Source organism: Emydura macquarii, unplaced genomic scaffold, assembly GCF_026122565.2.
Source record: "Emydura macquarii macquarii isolate MOO-44397 ecotype Brisbane River unplaced genomic scaffold, CSIRO-AGI_Emac_v2 contig_1644, whole genome shotgun sequence".
Taxonomy (NCBI): Eukaryota; Metazoa; Chordata; order Testudines; family Chelidae; genus Emydura; species Emydura macquarii.
The window spans coordinates 26,067,800-26,085,128 of NW_027131781.1; the positions used below are offsets into that span (position 1 = coordinate 26,067,800).

At 52.7% G+C, this 17,329-nt stretch overlaps 1 protein-coding gene across 6 annotated transcripts in view; it reads left to right on the plus strand.

Annotated features, from left to right (window-relative positions):
* Window positions 1-1,366: 1,366 nt before the first annotated feature.
* GRAMD2A (GRAM domain containing 2A) overlaps window positions 1,367-17,329 on the plus strand; it is a 92,113-nt gene continuing 76,150 nt past the window's right edge. For all 6 annotated transcript variants that reach the window (XR_010921339.1, XM_067555997.1, XM_067555996.1 and 3 more), the window contains exon 1: window positions 1,367-1,466. Coding sequence is in view for 5 of the 6 variants with exons in the window: in XM_067555997.1 (XP_067412098.1) it covers window positions 1,423-1,466 (44 nt within the window). In the remaining variant the exon portion in view is untranslated. The remainder of the gene's footprint in view (window positions 1,467-17,329) is intronic.

Sequence of the window (17,329 nt, forward strand, 5' to 3'; positions counted from 1 at the left end):
ATGAAGAGGCCGCCAGTGGACACGCAGGGCTGGGGAAAGGAAGAGCAAAAGAAAAGAGACTGCCAGGCTGAGCTATTGCTGGGACACGCTGATGAGTTGTCGTGACCTCACCACAAGCCAGATGGCTCCTCTCAGGGGGCTCCTGGCACGCTGTGCAGTTTCACAAGGAGCAGAGGGCGCTGCAAGCGCTAGGGAACAATTAAGAACATGAAAGTGCCGCTGGCTTTATTAAAAGTTGTGCTGCAGCATGTAATTCAGCACCTGGGTCCTGCGCTGATTGGCATCCTATACATACGCTGCGCGAGGGTGTTTCACAATCATCCTGGATGTTGGCACGTTAAGCGCAAGGCTAGCAAGATGGATCTCTTCTGCCAGGCCAGCGGGGAGGCAGCAGGCTGAGGAGAGGACGGATTTCTTCATTGTGAAGGGGGTTTACTGGATCCTCTGGGCTGGTGCATGCCCACGTGGATAGCACTGGAGGTGAGTGTACGGCCTGACTGACGCGAAGGGCGCCGCGCATGGGATGGGCACTTGTTTATGATTTATTAATCAAAATAAATTCCTTAATGACACAGTGGAGGAGCAGGCCAGAGTCTCCACCCTGCATCTCATGCTCCTGAGCTCCGTGGGTGTCAGATAGGGCCCAGGGTCATTTGACACCCACAGGTGAAAATGGGGACACGCGATGCAAGGCAGAGGGGAGTCGGGACTAGTGAATCTGACCCAGCTCTCACATTAGCCACTCCACTGGGGTCAGTGCTGCCACCCTAGGGGAAATGAGAGACCCAATCTCCCCGTGACAAATCTTCATTAATCTAAGCAGCCACCGCTGGGCTCAGCTCGGGGGGGCGGGGAGGGGGGGGCGCAGCACACACCCCTTAGAGCAGGAGCTATCTGACCAGCCAAGGCCGCGTGTGCTACCCGCCACGCCAGCTCCCTGCTGGGGGTGACTGCGGAGACTCCTGGGAAGGAACAATCCCATGTGGGGTCAGGGGGCTGCGGGGCCGGGCACAGAGCAAAACCGGGCCGGGACAGTACAACTTCCACAGACTCCGCCGGGGGGCTGGGACGGGAGGGGGGAGATGCCCCTGTTGGTGGGGGGAGGGTTCGATGCTGCTGCCGGGGGGGAGGGCAGGGGGAGGAGAGGGGGCAGGTGCCCCTGCCACGGGGGGAGGGGCGGGGAAGGGGAGGGGTCGATGCCCCTGCCGGGGGATGCGCCGCCGCCAGTGCCCGCCCCTCACCTGAGCACGGGGAGGCGCTCTGGTGGGGGCGGAGCCTGTAGCCGCCAGTGGGCGAATGCGGAGGAAGTTGTGCGCTCTGGGGGCGGGGCTCCCGGCCGCCAATGGGAGGCCGCGGGAGTGGGGGGAGCGATTGGCCGGGCGCTGGGGCTGGAGTCGGATTCGGCGAGTGGCCGGGCCGGGGATGACGGCGCTGGGCCGGGGGGAGAGCGCGGGGCCGCCAGCCAGGTACGGGGCGGGGAGCGCGGGGCGGGCGGGGAGCCGGGCCGGGCCGGGCCGGGGGCTGCGCTGCGCTGCGCTGCTCCGGGGCCGGCGGCTGACGGGAAGTTTGCCCGGGAAGGTGCCCGCAGGGCTCCCTGGGACCGTCAGACCCCCGCTTGGCCTCGCCTGGCGCATGGCCGGGCTGGCGGCTGGCGGGGACCCGCCCGCCCGTCCCGGGCGGCTGCTTTTGCCGCGGTGACAGCGATGGGTCCTGCTGGGGGCCTCCAGGCCGAGTGGCCTTGGCGGCTCATCCCGAAGGGCGGGCGGCGTTGGCTGTAGCCGGGCTCTGCCGTGCCCGCGGAGTGCGAATTTGGCCCGCCGCTGGGCTGTCACTGAGCCGCCAAGGCTGATGCTTCCCTGCACACACGAGCCGGGAGACTTCTGCTTCACTCGGGCCGGGCTGGGGCTGGGGCTGTCGTGACAGACGGGTCAGCCCGGCAGAGCTAGCCCCGCTCTGCCCCTCGTGTCTGTGCTGGCACGGGCGGGTGACACCCTGCCCCGGACTTGCTCTTGCGATTTGATTTGAGGCTGAGGCCAAGGACCTGTTTTCTTGGTCTGCTCTCCCTAGGCAGCACACTGCTCTGCACGCAGCCTAGGAGGCCAGTGTTTCTCAACCTTGTAAGTAGCAAGTACCCCCCAACTTCTGAAAATGTTAATAAGTAAGTACCCCAGCACTCAGTGTTCCAGGGGATTGTACATTTACAGACTAATGCGAGCCATATGTTGGAAGCAGGGCTGAGTATATAAGGCCGTGATGTGACAGATGTCAGATCTAGTGTGGGTAGGGTTACCACCTCTACACCAGGGGTGCACAACTCAAGTATGTACCTGGGCTAGAGGTGATGTTGGCCAAAGCTAGGAGGCTTTGAACAGCCTGGCAATGCTGGGGAATATAAAGCGCTGTGCCACATTTTTTGCCATAGATTTGAGAGGAGGAAGTGGTGAGAGAGAGACAGGGAAGGAGGGTAACTGGTCAAATCTGGGGCTGTCATAGAGCAGTGAAATTGACAAGTTTTCTGGGCACTGGGCTTTGAGCCAGTGAGAGGGGCTGCTACCTGGGCAAGTTGCAGAGGGCTGCTGCCTGGCTGCCACCCAGGGGGTGGGTGACTGCCACCCAATCCAAGCTGGGGCAGAGGCGGCTTCCATGCTGGCTGGGACACAGGGATGTGGACAGGCAGCTACTCCCCATCTTCAGGCCGGAGTGCTGGAGGCTGTTCCTCGGCTCGGAGCTGGAGTGCGGGTAGCTGCCACCCAGATGCGAGCCCAGCTCATGAGACAGGAGGCTGGGACCCGGTGGGAAGCAGGGAGCTGCTGCCTGCCTTCCCCAGAAGCTAGCGGCTGCTGCCTGCCTCTCAGCTCGGAGCTGTGACTGGGTGGGAAGCGGGGGGCTGCCACACGCCTTCCAGCTGGGAGCTGGGACCAGGTGGGAAATGGGCTGCTGCCGCCTGGCTTCCCCAGAAGTTGGCAGCTGCCAGCCGCCTCCCTGTCACTCTGTTTTTCCCCGGGTGCCCCCTTCCTGTGTTTTGTGTACCCCCGGGGATATGCATACCACAGGTTGAGAAACTATGTGCTAGGCTGTTCTCATCATCTCTGGTCTACTGCCATCAATACAGTCGCCCCTAAATGCCTCATTCACCGGCTTCGTCTTTTCTTGTCAGCATCATGTGGTGGTGACCTGTGCCAGATGAAGCAGGAGGGAAGAGGCTAGAGTTGCTAATAGCAGAAGTATCATTCTAAGCCTGCCTGTATAAAGGGCTTTTGCAGTTCCATCCCGGGGCTGTGCAAGAGGTGGAGAAGGGGGTTCCTCTGCTACAGTATCTGGACATTTCCAATCTCTAGAGTTGTTCTGGGCTGAGCAGAGTGGTTAATGCTGGCTCTTTGCAGCCGTAATAGAGCTAAAGGAGTTCTCCAAAAGCTTTGCTGTTCAGATTGCTAGATGAGGACAGAGCTGTCCATCTCTCAGAAAGCTGAGTTGTGTGTCTGGCTGAGGGACAAACAAGGAATTTTTCTGCTTGGGTTGCTTGCTGAGGTTCTGGAGGCCCTGTGGAACTGAGATCTAAATCACAACCCGAGCCCAGTGGTCCTCGTGGCTGGTGAAAGTCACTGGGAAAGTGTTGGGACTGTTATTGGAGCTCATTGTCAACACCTCCGTAAGGGAGGGTGAGATGCTTGCTTCTCTTAAGGAAGCAACTTTTAGATACTTTCTCAGTAAATGCTTTTGGCTCTCCAGCTATTGCTCTGTTTTTAGTGAAGTGGTGGTGAGGCAGCTCCTCCGTCAGGACTTGGATCCCTCAGGTCTCCTGGACTCCAGTCAGTCTGGGGTCATGCCCAGCTTTGGATCGGAGATTGGTATTGGGAGTGATCTCCTTCTGGTGACACCTTCCTTAGAGCTATTAGCTACCTTCCATCCTGTTGACTGTGTGATGATGGTGCTTCAGCAACCTCTAACGGGGGCACTGGGTGATTCTGCTCCTTTCTTACTGAGGGACCCCTGAGGTTACTGGGCAATTACTCCTCTGCCCTAAGGGCTACTTCATGCTGGGTTCTGTGTGGTTTAGTTGTGGGTAGAACAGTTTCAGTATGAGCGGGCCTCTTGACTTCGGAATTCACTTCCCTCTTGGTTCAGTGAAATTCTCTGGGTACGCTGTGAGGCTAGTCTGGTTTTTGCCAGCTTTTCAATCGGGGGATGGGCTAGGGTGGGTATCGGTATGTTTGAAATGGGGGTGGTGGCTGTGATTCCTTGATAGGGTTGAGAGTGGCTGTCATCTGTTGCTTTTATTTGCGAGACTTCCTGCCACCACCCCTTGGACACCAGAGTGGGTACAGAAACCCAGATACGTCTTGGAAAGGGCTGCCTAGCAGCTGGGTTTTGGTGCAGCTGGTTCTGTAAATCAGAGGTCAAGACAGGGAATGAGGAGTTTTCCCTTGCCATCTTTAAACAGTGCAGATGGCCAGGAGAAATTCAACACAGGTCTTAGTGCCAACCACAAAGCTTGCATCATACAGAAATGAATTGCTGGGAAGGAGGAGGGGCAGTCATTGAGGACTTGTGGTTTCTTATAACTTCTCCTTACACAGTTCTTGCTTTGTGTGCTGCTGTTGAGCCTTAGTCCTGGAGAACGGTGCTGTTTATGCCTGTCTCTACCATATGTACAGCTTCCCAACCCTGAACAGGGTTGGACACGTTGGCAGATTAGCAAGCAGTGTTCTGCTGCTGACATGTTCAGGCTTTTTGTGTGTGAATGTTTCCATGCAGGTTTTAGTGGCTCTCTGTTTTCAGTGAGTTTCCCAGGTCCCTTTGTAAGAGGGACTGCGGAGCATATGGTGATATGCTGGTAAAGCAGAGGAAAAAGCCAGACTTTTATTTAGCCTGTGCAAAAAGTTTTCCCCACACTTTCTCTCTCCTCCATTTTATTGCATCTCATCAAACATGCTGGTGGGTCATTCACCAGGCTGCTGGCACTTTTTCCAAGTTGCTGTTTCCTGTAAAGCGAGGGCAGGCCTGCCTTTGAATCTCAGCACTAACAGGATCTGCATTGTTGGTTTGGTTTTATTACATTTTATTCCTCGCTTGTTAGTATGAGCATCTGAATGCACCCTCCCCGCCCCCCACACGTGCACACGTGCATGTTAATTGTCTTCAGCAGGCTGAGCGCTCTCTTGGATTGAGAATGTTTGTTTGCCTTGGGAGGCTGGAATATATAGGAGACGAAGGCTGCTGCATGGGCTTGGATTTCTGGGTCACTTTCTCGCTGGATGGCTTCCCTTCTTCCAAACACGTTGCATCTTTCATAGATGTCTAGGACTTCACGTTTTTAAGTGGTTTTAGCCCGGCAGACTGACATTTAGAATGTGGATAGCATGGATGATGAGAGCTTGGTGTGCCTCTGCCCGGGTGGCTTTATGTTCGCAGAGAACATGGGAAAGAGATGGCTTCATTCTGCGTTGTTTGTGTCTCCTAGGTCTTGCTGCTTGGCTTGCCAGTGCAGACACATGCCCAGTGTGTGCAGGCTACCAAACAACCAGCAGATGGTAATGACTTTTGATTGTTCCTGACTGTCTCGAGACTGTGGCCAGTCAGCTAGAGTTGCCTGCCTCCACTAAATCCCCTTCGCCAGTGGGTCTGCTAGATTCTTGGGATTTAAAGAAACACAACAGTGGGCTTAGCCCCTAACCAGCGAGAGCTACCTCTGAAAAACTGGGCTAAGCAACTCCCAGAGCATTTTCTTGTTCTTGGGATCTTCCCTTCCCGAGAGAGCTCCTGATCTCAAAGGCCTGGATTTTTTTCCCTAAAATGTAACTTCCTTAACCCAGCTCCTGTCTGTGTTCACATTCTTGATGGTGGTTACACAAATGTCTAAATCTTACTACTGGTGACTCCCAAACCCCCTGGTAATTGCAGCAGTAATCTGGCTATATGTGGAGCAGTGAGCATGTGACAGAGTTTAGATGTTGATGTTTTGTTTCTATTTCTAGGCTGTTATCTGGATGCCTGGGGACACTTATTAGGTAAAGGGTGAGGAAGCAGGGTCAGCATTTTGTTTGCGGACGCTGCCTGGGGACCAGACAGGTGACTGAGACCCTTTGCCAAAGGCAAAGGACCTTATTTCAGAATTGAGGGTGCTTTCCTTTCACCAGGGCAGCATGTTCCACTGTTTGTTCTTGGGAGAAGAACGCAGACACTGCACTCTTCGTTACACTCCTCCTTCTCACTGTGCCTTTGGCAGCTGCTTAGGTGGAAGGCCTGGTGCATCTGAGCACCCTGCAACCTGGATCTGTAACCTTGTTTTCTGAGCATCTAGTGCTATTCCAGCCCATCAGGACGGAGGTTACAGCAGTGAACTGCATTTTACTAATTTACTCTTGCCTCAGTTTTGGGCAGTTATTTTGATGTCGTAGCCCCCCTCTTCCGGCTTTGTACAGTGTGGGAGTCGGAAATGGAAGGTGGGTCCGACGTCTGAGCAGAGCGACTCGGTGGAGAATTCAGCCAGCCCCTGCGCAGGACACAAGATGAAGTGTGGGAAGAGCTGATGTGCCAGTGACAGACTGAGCCTGGAAATTGCTCTGGGTGAAACTTGCTCTGGTTGCATGAGCCTGAGTTCACCGGGCCTTCGCTGGGAATCCAGCCACAGCTGTAGCCCAGAGGATGCTCACACGCAGTTTGGGCGGGTCCCCAGATCAGCCTGATCCCAACATGGTAGCAGCATTCTTCATTGGCCTGCTTGGGGACAGTGCAGGTGCTGTGGCAATTCCTCTCTAGCCACCTCCACCACAGCCTTCCTCCTTTCCCTAGAGCCTTTACTTTGGGCAAAAACCCTCTGTGTGGGGATAAACATCATTGGCTGCATAGTGACCACCCAGAATCAGCCTGTCCTTGTGCCTAGGGAACCTACGTGACCAGAAGTCCTGGTGCGAGGAGTGGTTTCTTCTTTCTGCGGGCTGTGTGTGTGTGACTTTCTGCAGAAACGGCTTCTGGCAGGCACCCCAGTGCAGTGACTGTGGGAATGGCTTGAAGCAAAGGCTGATCTGCTGGGAAACAATCCACAGTCCCAGAGCTTCCGGAGAACTGTGAGCGTCCTGACCTCTGATGGTACCTGCATGACACGGAAACCCTGGCTCCACTGTTTCTGTGGGACAAGTTGCAAGGAAACTGTGCCTCCTAAACTGTTTCCTGGGAGCTTGTGTCTCAGAGCCCCATGCCAGGGTGTGGAGCACGTACAAGAAAATCGCCTTCAGGCAGTGGGGTGAGAGACAGGCCTGAGCAAACGTCCCAGTTTCTCTCTCTCTCTCTGCCTGGTCTGTCGGTGTCCCACCTGGGATGGCCACTTCCTCCTAAGACCAGGATCTAGTCCCAGCCCAGCTGTCCACCTGCACTAGCCACTGGCATCCTCTTGCTACGTGTGGCTGCCCTGATGCTCCCGTCTTGTGCGAGCCTCAGGACTGCCAGTCCCCCCTGCAGGCCTCGAATAAGGCGTGTATGTTGAGGGGCGCATGGTGCAATTCCCCAAGGTGATGTCTTGCCTCTATCAGTGTGGTGTATTTAGCGGCAGAACTGGAAGTGCCCCAGGAGAGCTAAAAGTTGAATCTCCTGAACAACAGTGGGGATAAATCTTCCCCCTAGAACAGCAGTTCCCAACCTTCTCGAGCGTGCAGACCCCTTTTCAACCTCCAAACATTTTGCGGTCCACCATATGCTACTACTTTTATTTGAAGTTGTACATTTCCGTTGTACATTTTCTCTTTTCCGCTCACCCCCTGTAGTAGCCTCGTGGACCACCAGGGGTCTGCAGACCACAGTGTGGGAACCGCTGCCCTAGAGCCACCTTTGGTGACCCCTAATTTCATGCGTGTTTTTGTCGCTCTATCCTCTCTCTCTGCCCGGTCTGGGTGGATTGAATGAGTGCAGCAGGCAACTTCTGGCTGGGCTCTGGCTCCACGGGTGTCAGCTGTTGGGGCAGAGTGTGTGGTCGGTGGTGCTAGCCTTCACTTAGCTTGCGTTTTTTTTCCATCCACTCCCGGCCCATGCTGATGTGCCTGATAAGTGCTTCCTGTTGTGTTGTGTATGTGCTGTCAGTGGCATCGGGTCCCTGCAGGAAGCTGGTTGTATGTTGTGTTAGGCCTGCCTGTGGGTTTACTCCACACACTGTGTGAGTTCTGCCCCTGATTGTAGTGTGTTTTTTATGGCTTATTTCTCTCTAGTCATAAGGAACTAACTGGAGCAATCTTGGAGCCGTTAGCAATTAGCTTTGAGAATTCCTGGAGGACAGGAGAGTTCTGGGAAGGATAAGCATTGGTCGACTCTTTAAAGATAGGTGCTAACTTCAATACCTGGAAAGATACTGGAGCAAATGATTAAACAGTCAATTTGGAAGCACCTGGAGGATAATAGGGTTCTAAGGAATATTCAGCATGGATTTGTCAAGAACAGATAATGCCAAATCAACTTATTTTCCTTAACTTCTTTGATAGGATTACTGATCTAGTGGATGGGGGGGAGGGGGAGTAGTAGATGTAGTTAGATCTTGATTTTTGTAAGGCTTTTGACACAGTTCCACATGACAGTCTCGTAAACAAACTAGGAAGAAGGAGCTAGATACAGTTTTTATAAGGTGGGTGCTCCACTGGTAGAAAGACTGTACTCAAAGTGTGGTTACCAATGGTTCATTGTCAAACTAGGAGGAGACATCTAATGGGATCTCACAGGGGTCAGTCCTGGGTCTGATACTAGTCAATATTTTCATTAATGACTTTGGAGTGGAGAGTATGCTTGTAAAATTTGCAGATGATATCAAACTGGGAGGGATTGGAGCACTTTGGAGGACAGGTTTAAAATTCACAATGACCTTGACATATCGGAGAATTGGTCTGAAATCCACCAAGATGGAAAGTCAACAAAGACAAGTGCAAAGTACTTCACTTAGGAAGGAAAAATCAAATGCACAACTACAAAATGGGTTATAACTGGCTAGGTGGTAGCACTGCTGAAAAGGGTCTGGCAGTGATAGTGGATCACAAATTGAATGAGTCATCAATGTGATGCAGCAGCAAAAAAGGCTAATGTGATTCTGCGGTGCGCTAACAGAAGTGTTGTATGTAAGACACGAGGTAATTATTCCCCTCTGCTCAGCACTGGTGAGGCCCCAGCTGGAGTACCATGTCCAGTTCTGGGCCCTGCAGTTTAGGAAAGATGTGGACAAATTGGAAAGAGTCCAGAGACGAGCAACAAAAAGGATAAAAAGGTTAAAAACCTACATGTTTAGTCTAGAGAAAAGAAGACCTGAGTGGGGGGATCTGATAAGTCTCCAAAACGCTAAGGGCTGTTATAAAGAGGACAGTGATCAGCTTTTCTCATTGTCCACTGAAGGGAGGACAAGAAATAATGGGCTTAATCTGCAGTAAGGGAGATTTAGGTTAAATAATAGTTAAGCTCTGGAACAGGCTTCCAAGGGAGGTCATGGAGGCCCCATCATTAGAAGCTTTTTACAATAGGGTTAGATAAACACCTGTCAGGGATGGTCTAGGTTTACTTGGTCCTGCCACAATGCAGGGGGCTGGACTTGATGACTTTCCGAGGTCCCTTCCAACCCGACATTTCTGTGATAATGCTGCGTCCATCTAGAATGTAGCTGTGATCTGCTTTCAGGCTCCTTGTGGCTTTTCTTTTTGTCCTTCACTGTGTCCGTTTAGTTTCAGTGACACTTGGCTGTCTGAATTGCGAGCTGGTTATATCGTGGAGCTTAGTCTGACTGTCCGATCCATCGGGCTCCCTGCTGCTCTCAGAGTGTGGATGCTATACTGGGAGCTCTTTGTTGCGTCTGATAGTGATCATAGCTAGGAATGGCAGCTCACCGCCTCCTGGCCCTATTGCTGTGTCTGCTGTATGTTGCGGTGGATTCAGTTCAGCTGGGAAGAGCTGCTTTTCTGACCACCATGAAAACTCTCCAATGGAGTGGTGGACGGAGTCGTATTTAGAGGGGATGAGCAAAATACTAGTCACAATCACTAGTCTGGAGTATGACTAATAGAAAGCTAGATCTCAGGTATTCATTCCTGATGAATTCCGAGTTAACAGCATGCTTGGCAGAATTATCTTTTTATCTTTTTATATTTTCTGTGGATATCAGTCTTTATTTTTGAGCATTTTTTTTGGTTTATTGATCTTTAATTTTCACAGTTGTGGGAAACTATGGGGAGGTGAGGCAATTATTGAACGTTTCAAGTGTTGTAATGGCTTAAACACAAATTGTCAAACATCATATGTCGAATTATTCAAAGTAAATAGCCTTAAATCAAACCCTTACGTTATCAAGCAGCATTTTACTTTCTTTGCGCCTCTGTAAATTTTGATTATTGATGGCACCGTTCTCATCAGTTTGTGTGTGTGGTGAAATCTACACTTACTGATTAAAAAGCGAATGCTTCCAGGCATAGTTAACAGTATGACTGACCTTGGACTGAAGATGGTTTTGGTGGGGAAGAGAAGAGAAATATCATAGAATCATAGAGTTGGAAGGGACCTCAGGAGGTCATCTAGTCCAACCCCCTGCTCAGAGCAGGACTAACCTCAGCTAAATAATCCCAGCGAGGGTTTTGTCAAGCCGCAGGTTAAAAACCTCTAAAGATGGAGATTCCACCACCTCCCTAGGTAACCCGTTCCAGTGCTTCACCACCCTCCTAGTGAAAAAATATCCTTGTGTACTTCTGCTGAGGTCTCCACCGCCTCACACTGGGACGGTAGAAACCCTCTGTGCAAGCAGGAGCTTGACAGCAGATCTGGGGTTGGAGTGGGAGCTGATTGATATAAATTCCACAGCTACGTGCCTGGCATTGGCCAATCAAGAGCCTCGGGGTAGAATTTGGTCCTTGGTTTAGAGCTCTGCTGAGTAGCCTTGGGGCAGTGATGGAGATGGGTGAATGCCTTGCTCTGCTTTGGGGGTTGCTGGGTTCTGTGCTGACTACGAGAGTGACACACTGATGATTTCTGAGGTGCGAGGCTAACCGTGCACTTCCTGGGAAATGCGAGTCCTCCCCTCTTCCGTGCTATCTAAATACATGACACTTGGTTCAGACTAGATTTGGGGGCTGATGGCATTAGCTGGTGATGTGCTTAATTTTCAGGTTGTGGAAGCCTTTCTGCATGTCTGGTATGCAGTGTGGTTGTAGCCGTGTCGGCCCCAGATATGAGAGACAAGGTGATGAGGGAATATCTTTTACTGGGCCAAGTTCTGTTGGTGAGAGAGCCCAAGCTCGCACAGAGCTCAGGTCACCTGAGGATAAGCTCTGTGTGGCTCAAAAGCTTGTGTCACCAGCAGAAGTTGGTCCAGTAGAAGATCTTTCCTTCCCCGCCTTGTCTTTCTGCGTATTGTAAGTATTTCCACCGAGTGGCCCCCCTGTGTGTGACCTGGCTTGTCCAGGCAGTGCCTAGCTACCTGCAGTTGGTTCAGAGATCTGTGCCTCGTCTCTTGGGATAACGCTTCTACACAGGGACATGGAGAAGACCAATCCTTAGTGCAACTGTCCTACTGCAACGTATTTCACTCATCCTTCCCGGGTGGCATCTCCAAACCCATCCATGCCTCCTGCCCAGCTGAGAAGGGACCAGGACCCTTCCCTGGAGTGGGCTCATCTTGCTTCGTGTCAGTTTCCACATGGAACCTAGAGTAGTTTTGCAGATGTTGCATACAGAATCGGAGCTCCTGTGTCCTGCAGCACCTGGTTTTCCGGCTGAGTTCTCCCTGCAACCAGCCAGCTCAAGCTCAGCCTTTTTGGAATGGGGCCTGTCTAGGGTGGGGGGGGGGGGGAATCGGATCTGAGGTCCCTCTTATTACACGATCCTATTTGAGCTGAACTCCAGCTGTAGGGGCTTTTCCCTGCTGTCCCAGAAGTGAGTGTTGAGGAGTCAAGGGCTCGTGATGGGTTTCCCTGACCCAGTGTTCCTGGCAGCTGTGGCACCCTGGCTCCCGAAAAGGAGGGAATGCCCTCCTTGCTGGTGTAAATCCAGTGGGGCTAGCAAAGCCTTGCATGCTGGAGGAACGTGGCCGGGTGCGTTCAGGATTCAAGCAGATCCCTGGCTGCTGCCATTGGCTGTGCGAAGGTAGGAGAGAGCCAATGGTGTGTGTGATGGTGACTGCTGTCGCTGGGTCACTCTGTGTGCTCCTGGGAGTCTCTCGCCATCACTGCTGTTTGGTGCTTATTGCCTAAGTTGGCCAGATCTCCCTGCAAAATCGACTGTCGTGCAACGGGGAGGAGAGGGTTCAAGGCTGAGGGAGCCCCCAACATGCTGGGTTAGTGCCATCTGAATTACGATAGCACCCTGAGTGAGAACAGGGCTCTACTGTGGTCACATAGTGAGAGATGGTCCCTGTCCCAGAGAGCGTGCCATTGAAAAAAGCCAAGACAGGCAAAGGGTGGGAGGGGAAACTGAGGCACAGTGTGGGACAGGGACTTGCCAAAGGCCACCCAGCAGGTCGGTGGCAGAGCAGGGACTAGAACCCATGCTTGCTGAGCGGTGCCCGCTTGCTGGATCATGCTCCATCGCCTCTCTACCATTCGCACTAAGATTTAAGAGAAAAGTGCCATTGCTGGCGAAATGGCAGGGGGAACAGTTGGCTCGGCTGCGAACGTGGCAGCTGCTTTGTTAGACTCTTGTTTGCAGAATTACAAATAATCAACCCAGAAGCCAGTCTGGCCTCCCTAGTGCGGGGGAGATGCACCAGGCTGGGCTCAGCCACAGCCAGCGAGGGATCAGCACACAGAAGGAAGGGGGCACAGGGTGCTGGAGAGCAGCTCTCAGAGGCGCACTGTGTTTTTAAGTTTCTAGTGCACAGCAGGGAGATAAATACCTGCTGCTCTAGGGCGGGTTCTCCCTTTGATCCTGCCCCCTTAGCTGTCAGACAGCTGGGGGGGGGGCTGGCGAGAGGGACCCACGAGAGCCACCTTGTCCTGGTTCCTTTCCTGCACCTGCAGCCACCAGCCGGTGATTGGGGGGCTGTGGTCTCTGCACTCATGCCCAGGGGAGTCCTGCACCTGTGAAGTGCTGCTAAATTCCTGACCCAGAGGCCCCATAGCTCGGGTTTAGTGCTGTGTCTCCAGGGCATGTGTTACTATCCTGGCAGGGCAGAGACAGGAATCATGAGGAAATGGCAATTAGTTAGTGAGGTGGCCTGGGGCCATAGTGAATTCTTCGCTCCTGCAGAAATGCTGAAACAGGAGATCTTCATTCACTTCCAATCCTGGCCCCGAAGGCGCAAGTGACTTGGCAGTTCATCAGTGTCTGAGCCTCCTCACAGAGCCTGTGAACTGTGGGAAGGTGGGTTACGCAGTCACTTCCCTTGTGCCGGGCTTGGGGTCACCCCCCAGGGGCAGGATTCTCCCACCTTTTCTTCCCCGCAGCAGGGGGTGAAGTGCGTGGGTGCATGCTTCTTGCAAGGTGCGGTGGGAGCAGGGGACTGGGGGTGTCTCTCTCTTGCTTTGCTTCATCATGGACTGGCTGTGTGACCTTGGACACATCACCTCCTGCTTGCGTGTCTTGATTTCCTTACCGGTACTTTGTGGAGTATGATCTCCAAAACCTCCTCTGGAATTGGGCCGAGGTTCCTCACAGGAGGCTGGGAGACCCTCCCCTGGCACGTGCATTCCTACCGAATTTCAGAGCCGCCTGAAGCTCAGGAGCTCAGAGCTGGAGCCTTCCCGGCTTCAGGGCCGAGGCCTTGGAACTCGGCCTTTTAGGAGCCAAGGTGATAAGGGACTGCAAACTTGGTCCCCTTCTGAGCTCCTTCAGCCCTTCCTAGCGCTCCCACAGCCACAGCAGGAAAGCTGAGGAGGAGGGAGAAGTGAAGGCAAGAAGGGAAGGAGAGAGGGAAACTTTAAACAAACAAAAAGCCCTAATGGCCTTGGGGAAAGTGTGGGTGGGGGGGATTCTGACCCCGTCCACTTGTGGTTTCATAGCTGATTCTGTCGGCACCAGCGTGGCGCACCTCCCATTGTGAGAGTGGAGAGAGATGCTGTTGCCCCGTGGCTGGGTAGGCTTATGGTGAGGCAGACAAGTCGATGCATGCAAAGTGCTTGGAGTGCAGGCATTTGGGGCTTTAGGGCATGTCTGCGCCGCAATAAAACCTCGCTGTGCTGAGTCTCCGAGCCTGGGTCAATTGACTCAGAATTGTGGGGCTAGGGCTGTGGGGTAAAAATAGCTGTGTAGACATTCCTGCTGAGGCTGGAGCCGGGCTCTGAAACCAGGTGAGGGGGGAGGGTCTCAAAGCCGGGACTTGGGCCCATGTGGGAACGTCGATGCTGATATTTTTAGCCTTGCAGCCCGACCCCCACAAGCAGGGTTGGAAATTTTCTGGAAAAAAAGTAGCATAGGACAAGGCGCTGGTAAATACCGCCTTAAACTCAGTTTAAACCAGGTAACTGGGAAAAATAATTGCATTAATACCCTGCAAGTTCAGCAAGTGGAGAACCAATCTTTTTAAACTTTGGACGCGTCCATTCAAAACTGAGGAATAGGTTCAATCCATCCACTACCTCTGAGTGTCTCCTCTGTGTGGCCAGCTGGACCTGGGCTGGCGTCTCCAGCTCTGCATGCTTCTGATGGTTCAGTGCTTTGAGCCTCACCTCTCCATTATTGTCCCTTTCATATAATCGGATGTTGGAAACTGAAGCATGGGTCATGCCATGTAGAACTTCCGGGAGAAAATCCCAAGCCAAAATGTACAGAGACATTCCGCTGTTCACTGTTGTAATCACCTGTATTAATATTTCGCCCAGTTTGACTTTTTATTTGTACAGCCCTAAATTAAGCTACGAATCTATGGCTTTATGTGACCACAAGTCGACTGTCACTAGAACTACATGTAATGTGTGTGTTAGTGAAGCAGTTGTTAAAATAGAAAACACCTTTAGCTGGGACTGGTTTTTCCCCAGGTGGGGAGATACATGATTCTGCTGATGGTAACCATCAGTCTGGTAAATACTATGCCATCCCTGCCCCCAAGCCTGGGTCAGCTGACCTGGATTATGAGACCAGGTCCCATGGGTTTTTCATTGCAATGTAGACACACCCTTAGATGTGCTTTGGAGTTGCAACTGAGGGCTGCCGACTGAAGCCCTGGCAAATTACGATGTGGGGAGCAGTCCACAGCTGTATGCTTAGTATAAACTGTGCCCTCCAAGTGGGGTGGTCATAACCGCTTTCCAGAGTATGGGGTAGACGCCAAGCAAACTGTGAAGAGCCAATTCAGTGAGACCACCTTGCCCTTCCCCTGCCTGGCTCCACAGTTCTCCTCTGTTGGCCAATCCAGCCTGTCATCCTCCTGTTCTTTCAGGCCTTAGCGTGTCTTCAGAGGCCCAGAGTGGTTTAAATCTTGGTTGTAGAGGTGTTTTCCCCACACTGAGCATTGCCTTTGTCACCTGGCATCTCTCTCCTGGCTGACTCCAGAATTTGATGCCCGGGACTTTTGCGGCGTCTCTGGTTGGCACAAGCAACTTGGTGATGGCACTGAGATCTCCTGTGGGGAGCGTGGCTGTTGTAGATGCTGACCTATATTAGAGTAGAACCCAGGGCCCCGGCCAGGATTGAGACCCCATGGTGCCAGGAAAGATCCCCACTCCAAGGATTTTGTAGTCAGTCCTTTCTCAGTGTGTAATTTTTCCCTCCCCTTCGCCGGGTACCGCTTCCAGCCCCTTCCCTTTCTCTGGCTGCCTTCAGTGATGGGTTTCCTGGTGATCAGGGATCAGGGCTCCGTACTTTTCCTCTGACTTGGTATTTCAGTGTCTCCCACCATCCCCATCTCTCCCAGCACTTACTGGCTGCTGACAGCATCTGCGTGCTGCATCCTTCGCTGGGTGTGGATTGCCCTTCTCCAGCCAGCAAACAAGGACAGTGAGGCATCTAGGGAAAGGGTGGGGGCTGGCACATGAGGAGAGGGCTCAGACTTGGGCTTCTCCAGTCTTGAGGAGAAACCGATGCAGTACTGAACGGTGCCAAGCAGTCCATGGGCCCCGTTCTGGCGGTGGCGAGATCTGCTCCCTCTATTGAGGGGCCCATCCACTGATTGTTAGCGACGGCTGAGGCAGGGACATTTTGACTTTCCAGCTGTTCCCTAGGTTCTCAGCAGTAGCCATAAGTGCTTCCTTCCCCTCTCTCTGTCTGGAGGGCTTTGCTCACTGCTGTGGTCCATGCCTTTGAGATCTCCCGGTATTGTAACGTACTCTGCTTGGGACTGTCTGGGGTCCGTGCTGCATCCGTTTGCCATGGACTGCACGGGCTGCAATTCCAGGTGTTGGCTTTGAGGAGGAAAGCACTTTAAGCTTTGGATCCTGTGTCTGTTTAAGACGTTTTCCCTTTGTGCTTCATCTCAGCAGCTGATCACGCCCAGGTGCTAGGAGGAAGCATTCAGCAGCAACGCTCGCCTGCAGGATTCGGGCTGAGTCAGGCTGGAGTTTAGGAATTCTAGTGTTTCGGCTCCAGCCGAGGGCCAGTCCGTGGAAGGCTTGTTCTGGGTCTGCGTGGAAGTAGCAGCTGAGCTCCTTACAGCCAGGAGAGGCAAGTACAGGCAGCGCTCTAGCCTAAGGGAGAGGCAAGTTATATAAAAAGCAACTTCCTTTCTTGTGAGAATGCAAGAGAAACTGCTTGCATCCTTCTGTGAGCCACTGAAAGAGAGCCTGCCACGGTTATTAGTCAGTAGACAATGACCTATGAATGCTCCACTTCAACCCCCAGCTTCCAAGAACGGCTCTTGTGTAACTGCATCTGCTGCCGTCTGAAACTTTTGGGCTAGAAAAAAACCAGGGTGTTTAAACTCAGGAGAGCCAGGGCACTTCATTAGCAGTGGCGTGCGACTCGTCACAAGGGGGGTGAAAGATGCTACCAGAGAAAACGGCTGTGTGAGCACCTAGACAAAACCCATACATCTGGGGACCTGTAACTGTGGTCTGTGGCGTGTGTGTTGCTGGGGGTTCAGAAATGACAGTGGCTGTGGCAGGGGTGGGATTGGGGGGAGAGGGTGTTAATTGTCTATAGCAGTGTTTCTCAATTGGGGTTCTGCGGAACACTGTTAGGGTTCCACGAGAAAGTGACATCACGCCATCGAGAGCAGCTGTTCTCCGCGCCGCTGAAAAAGGGAAGATGTCCCGGATTTTTCCGCGGAGGGTATCGAGTATGAGTGTAATTTCCCTGCGGAGCCTAAAGGGTTCCGCGGGGAGATTTAATTGAGAAACGCTGACCTAGTTGTTTGTATATAATTTGCTTATTTCTACATTTTTTTTGGCCCCATATGTAAAAATACTTTTAAGAGTTTGGGGGGTTCCGCAATTATTTATCGAGTTCAAAA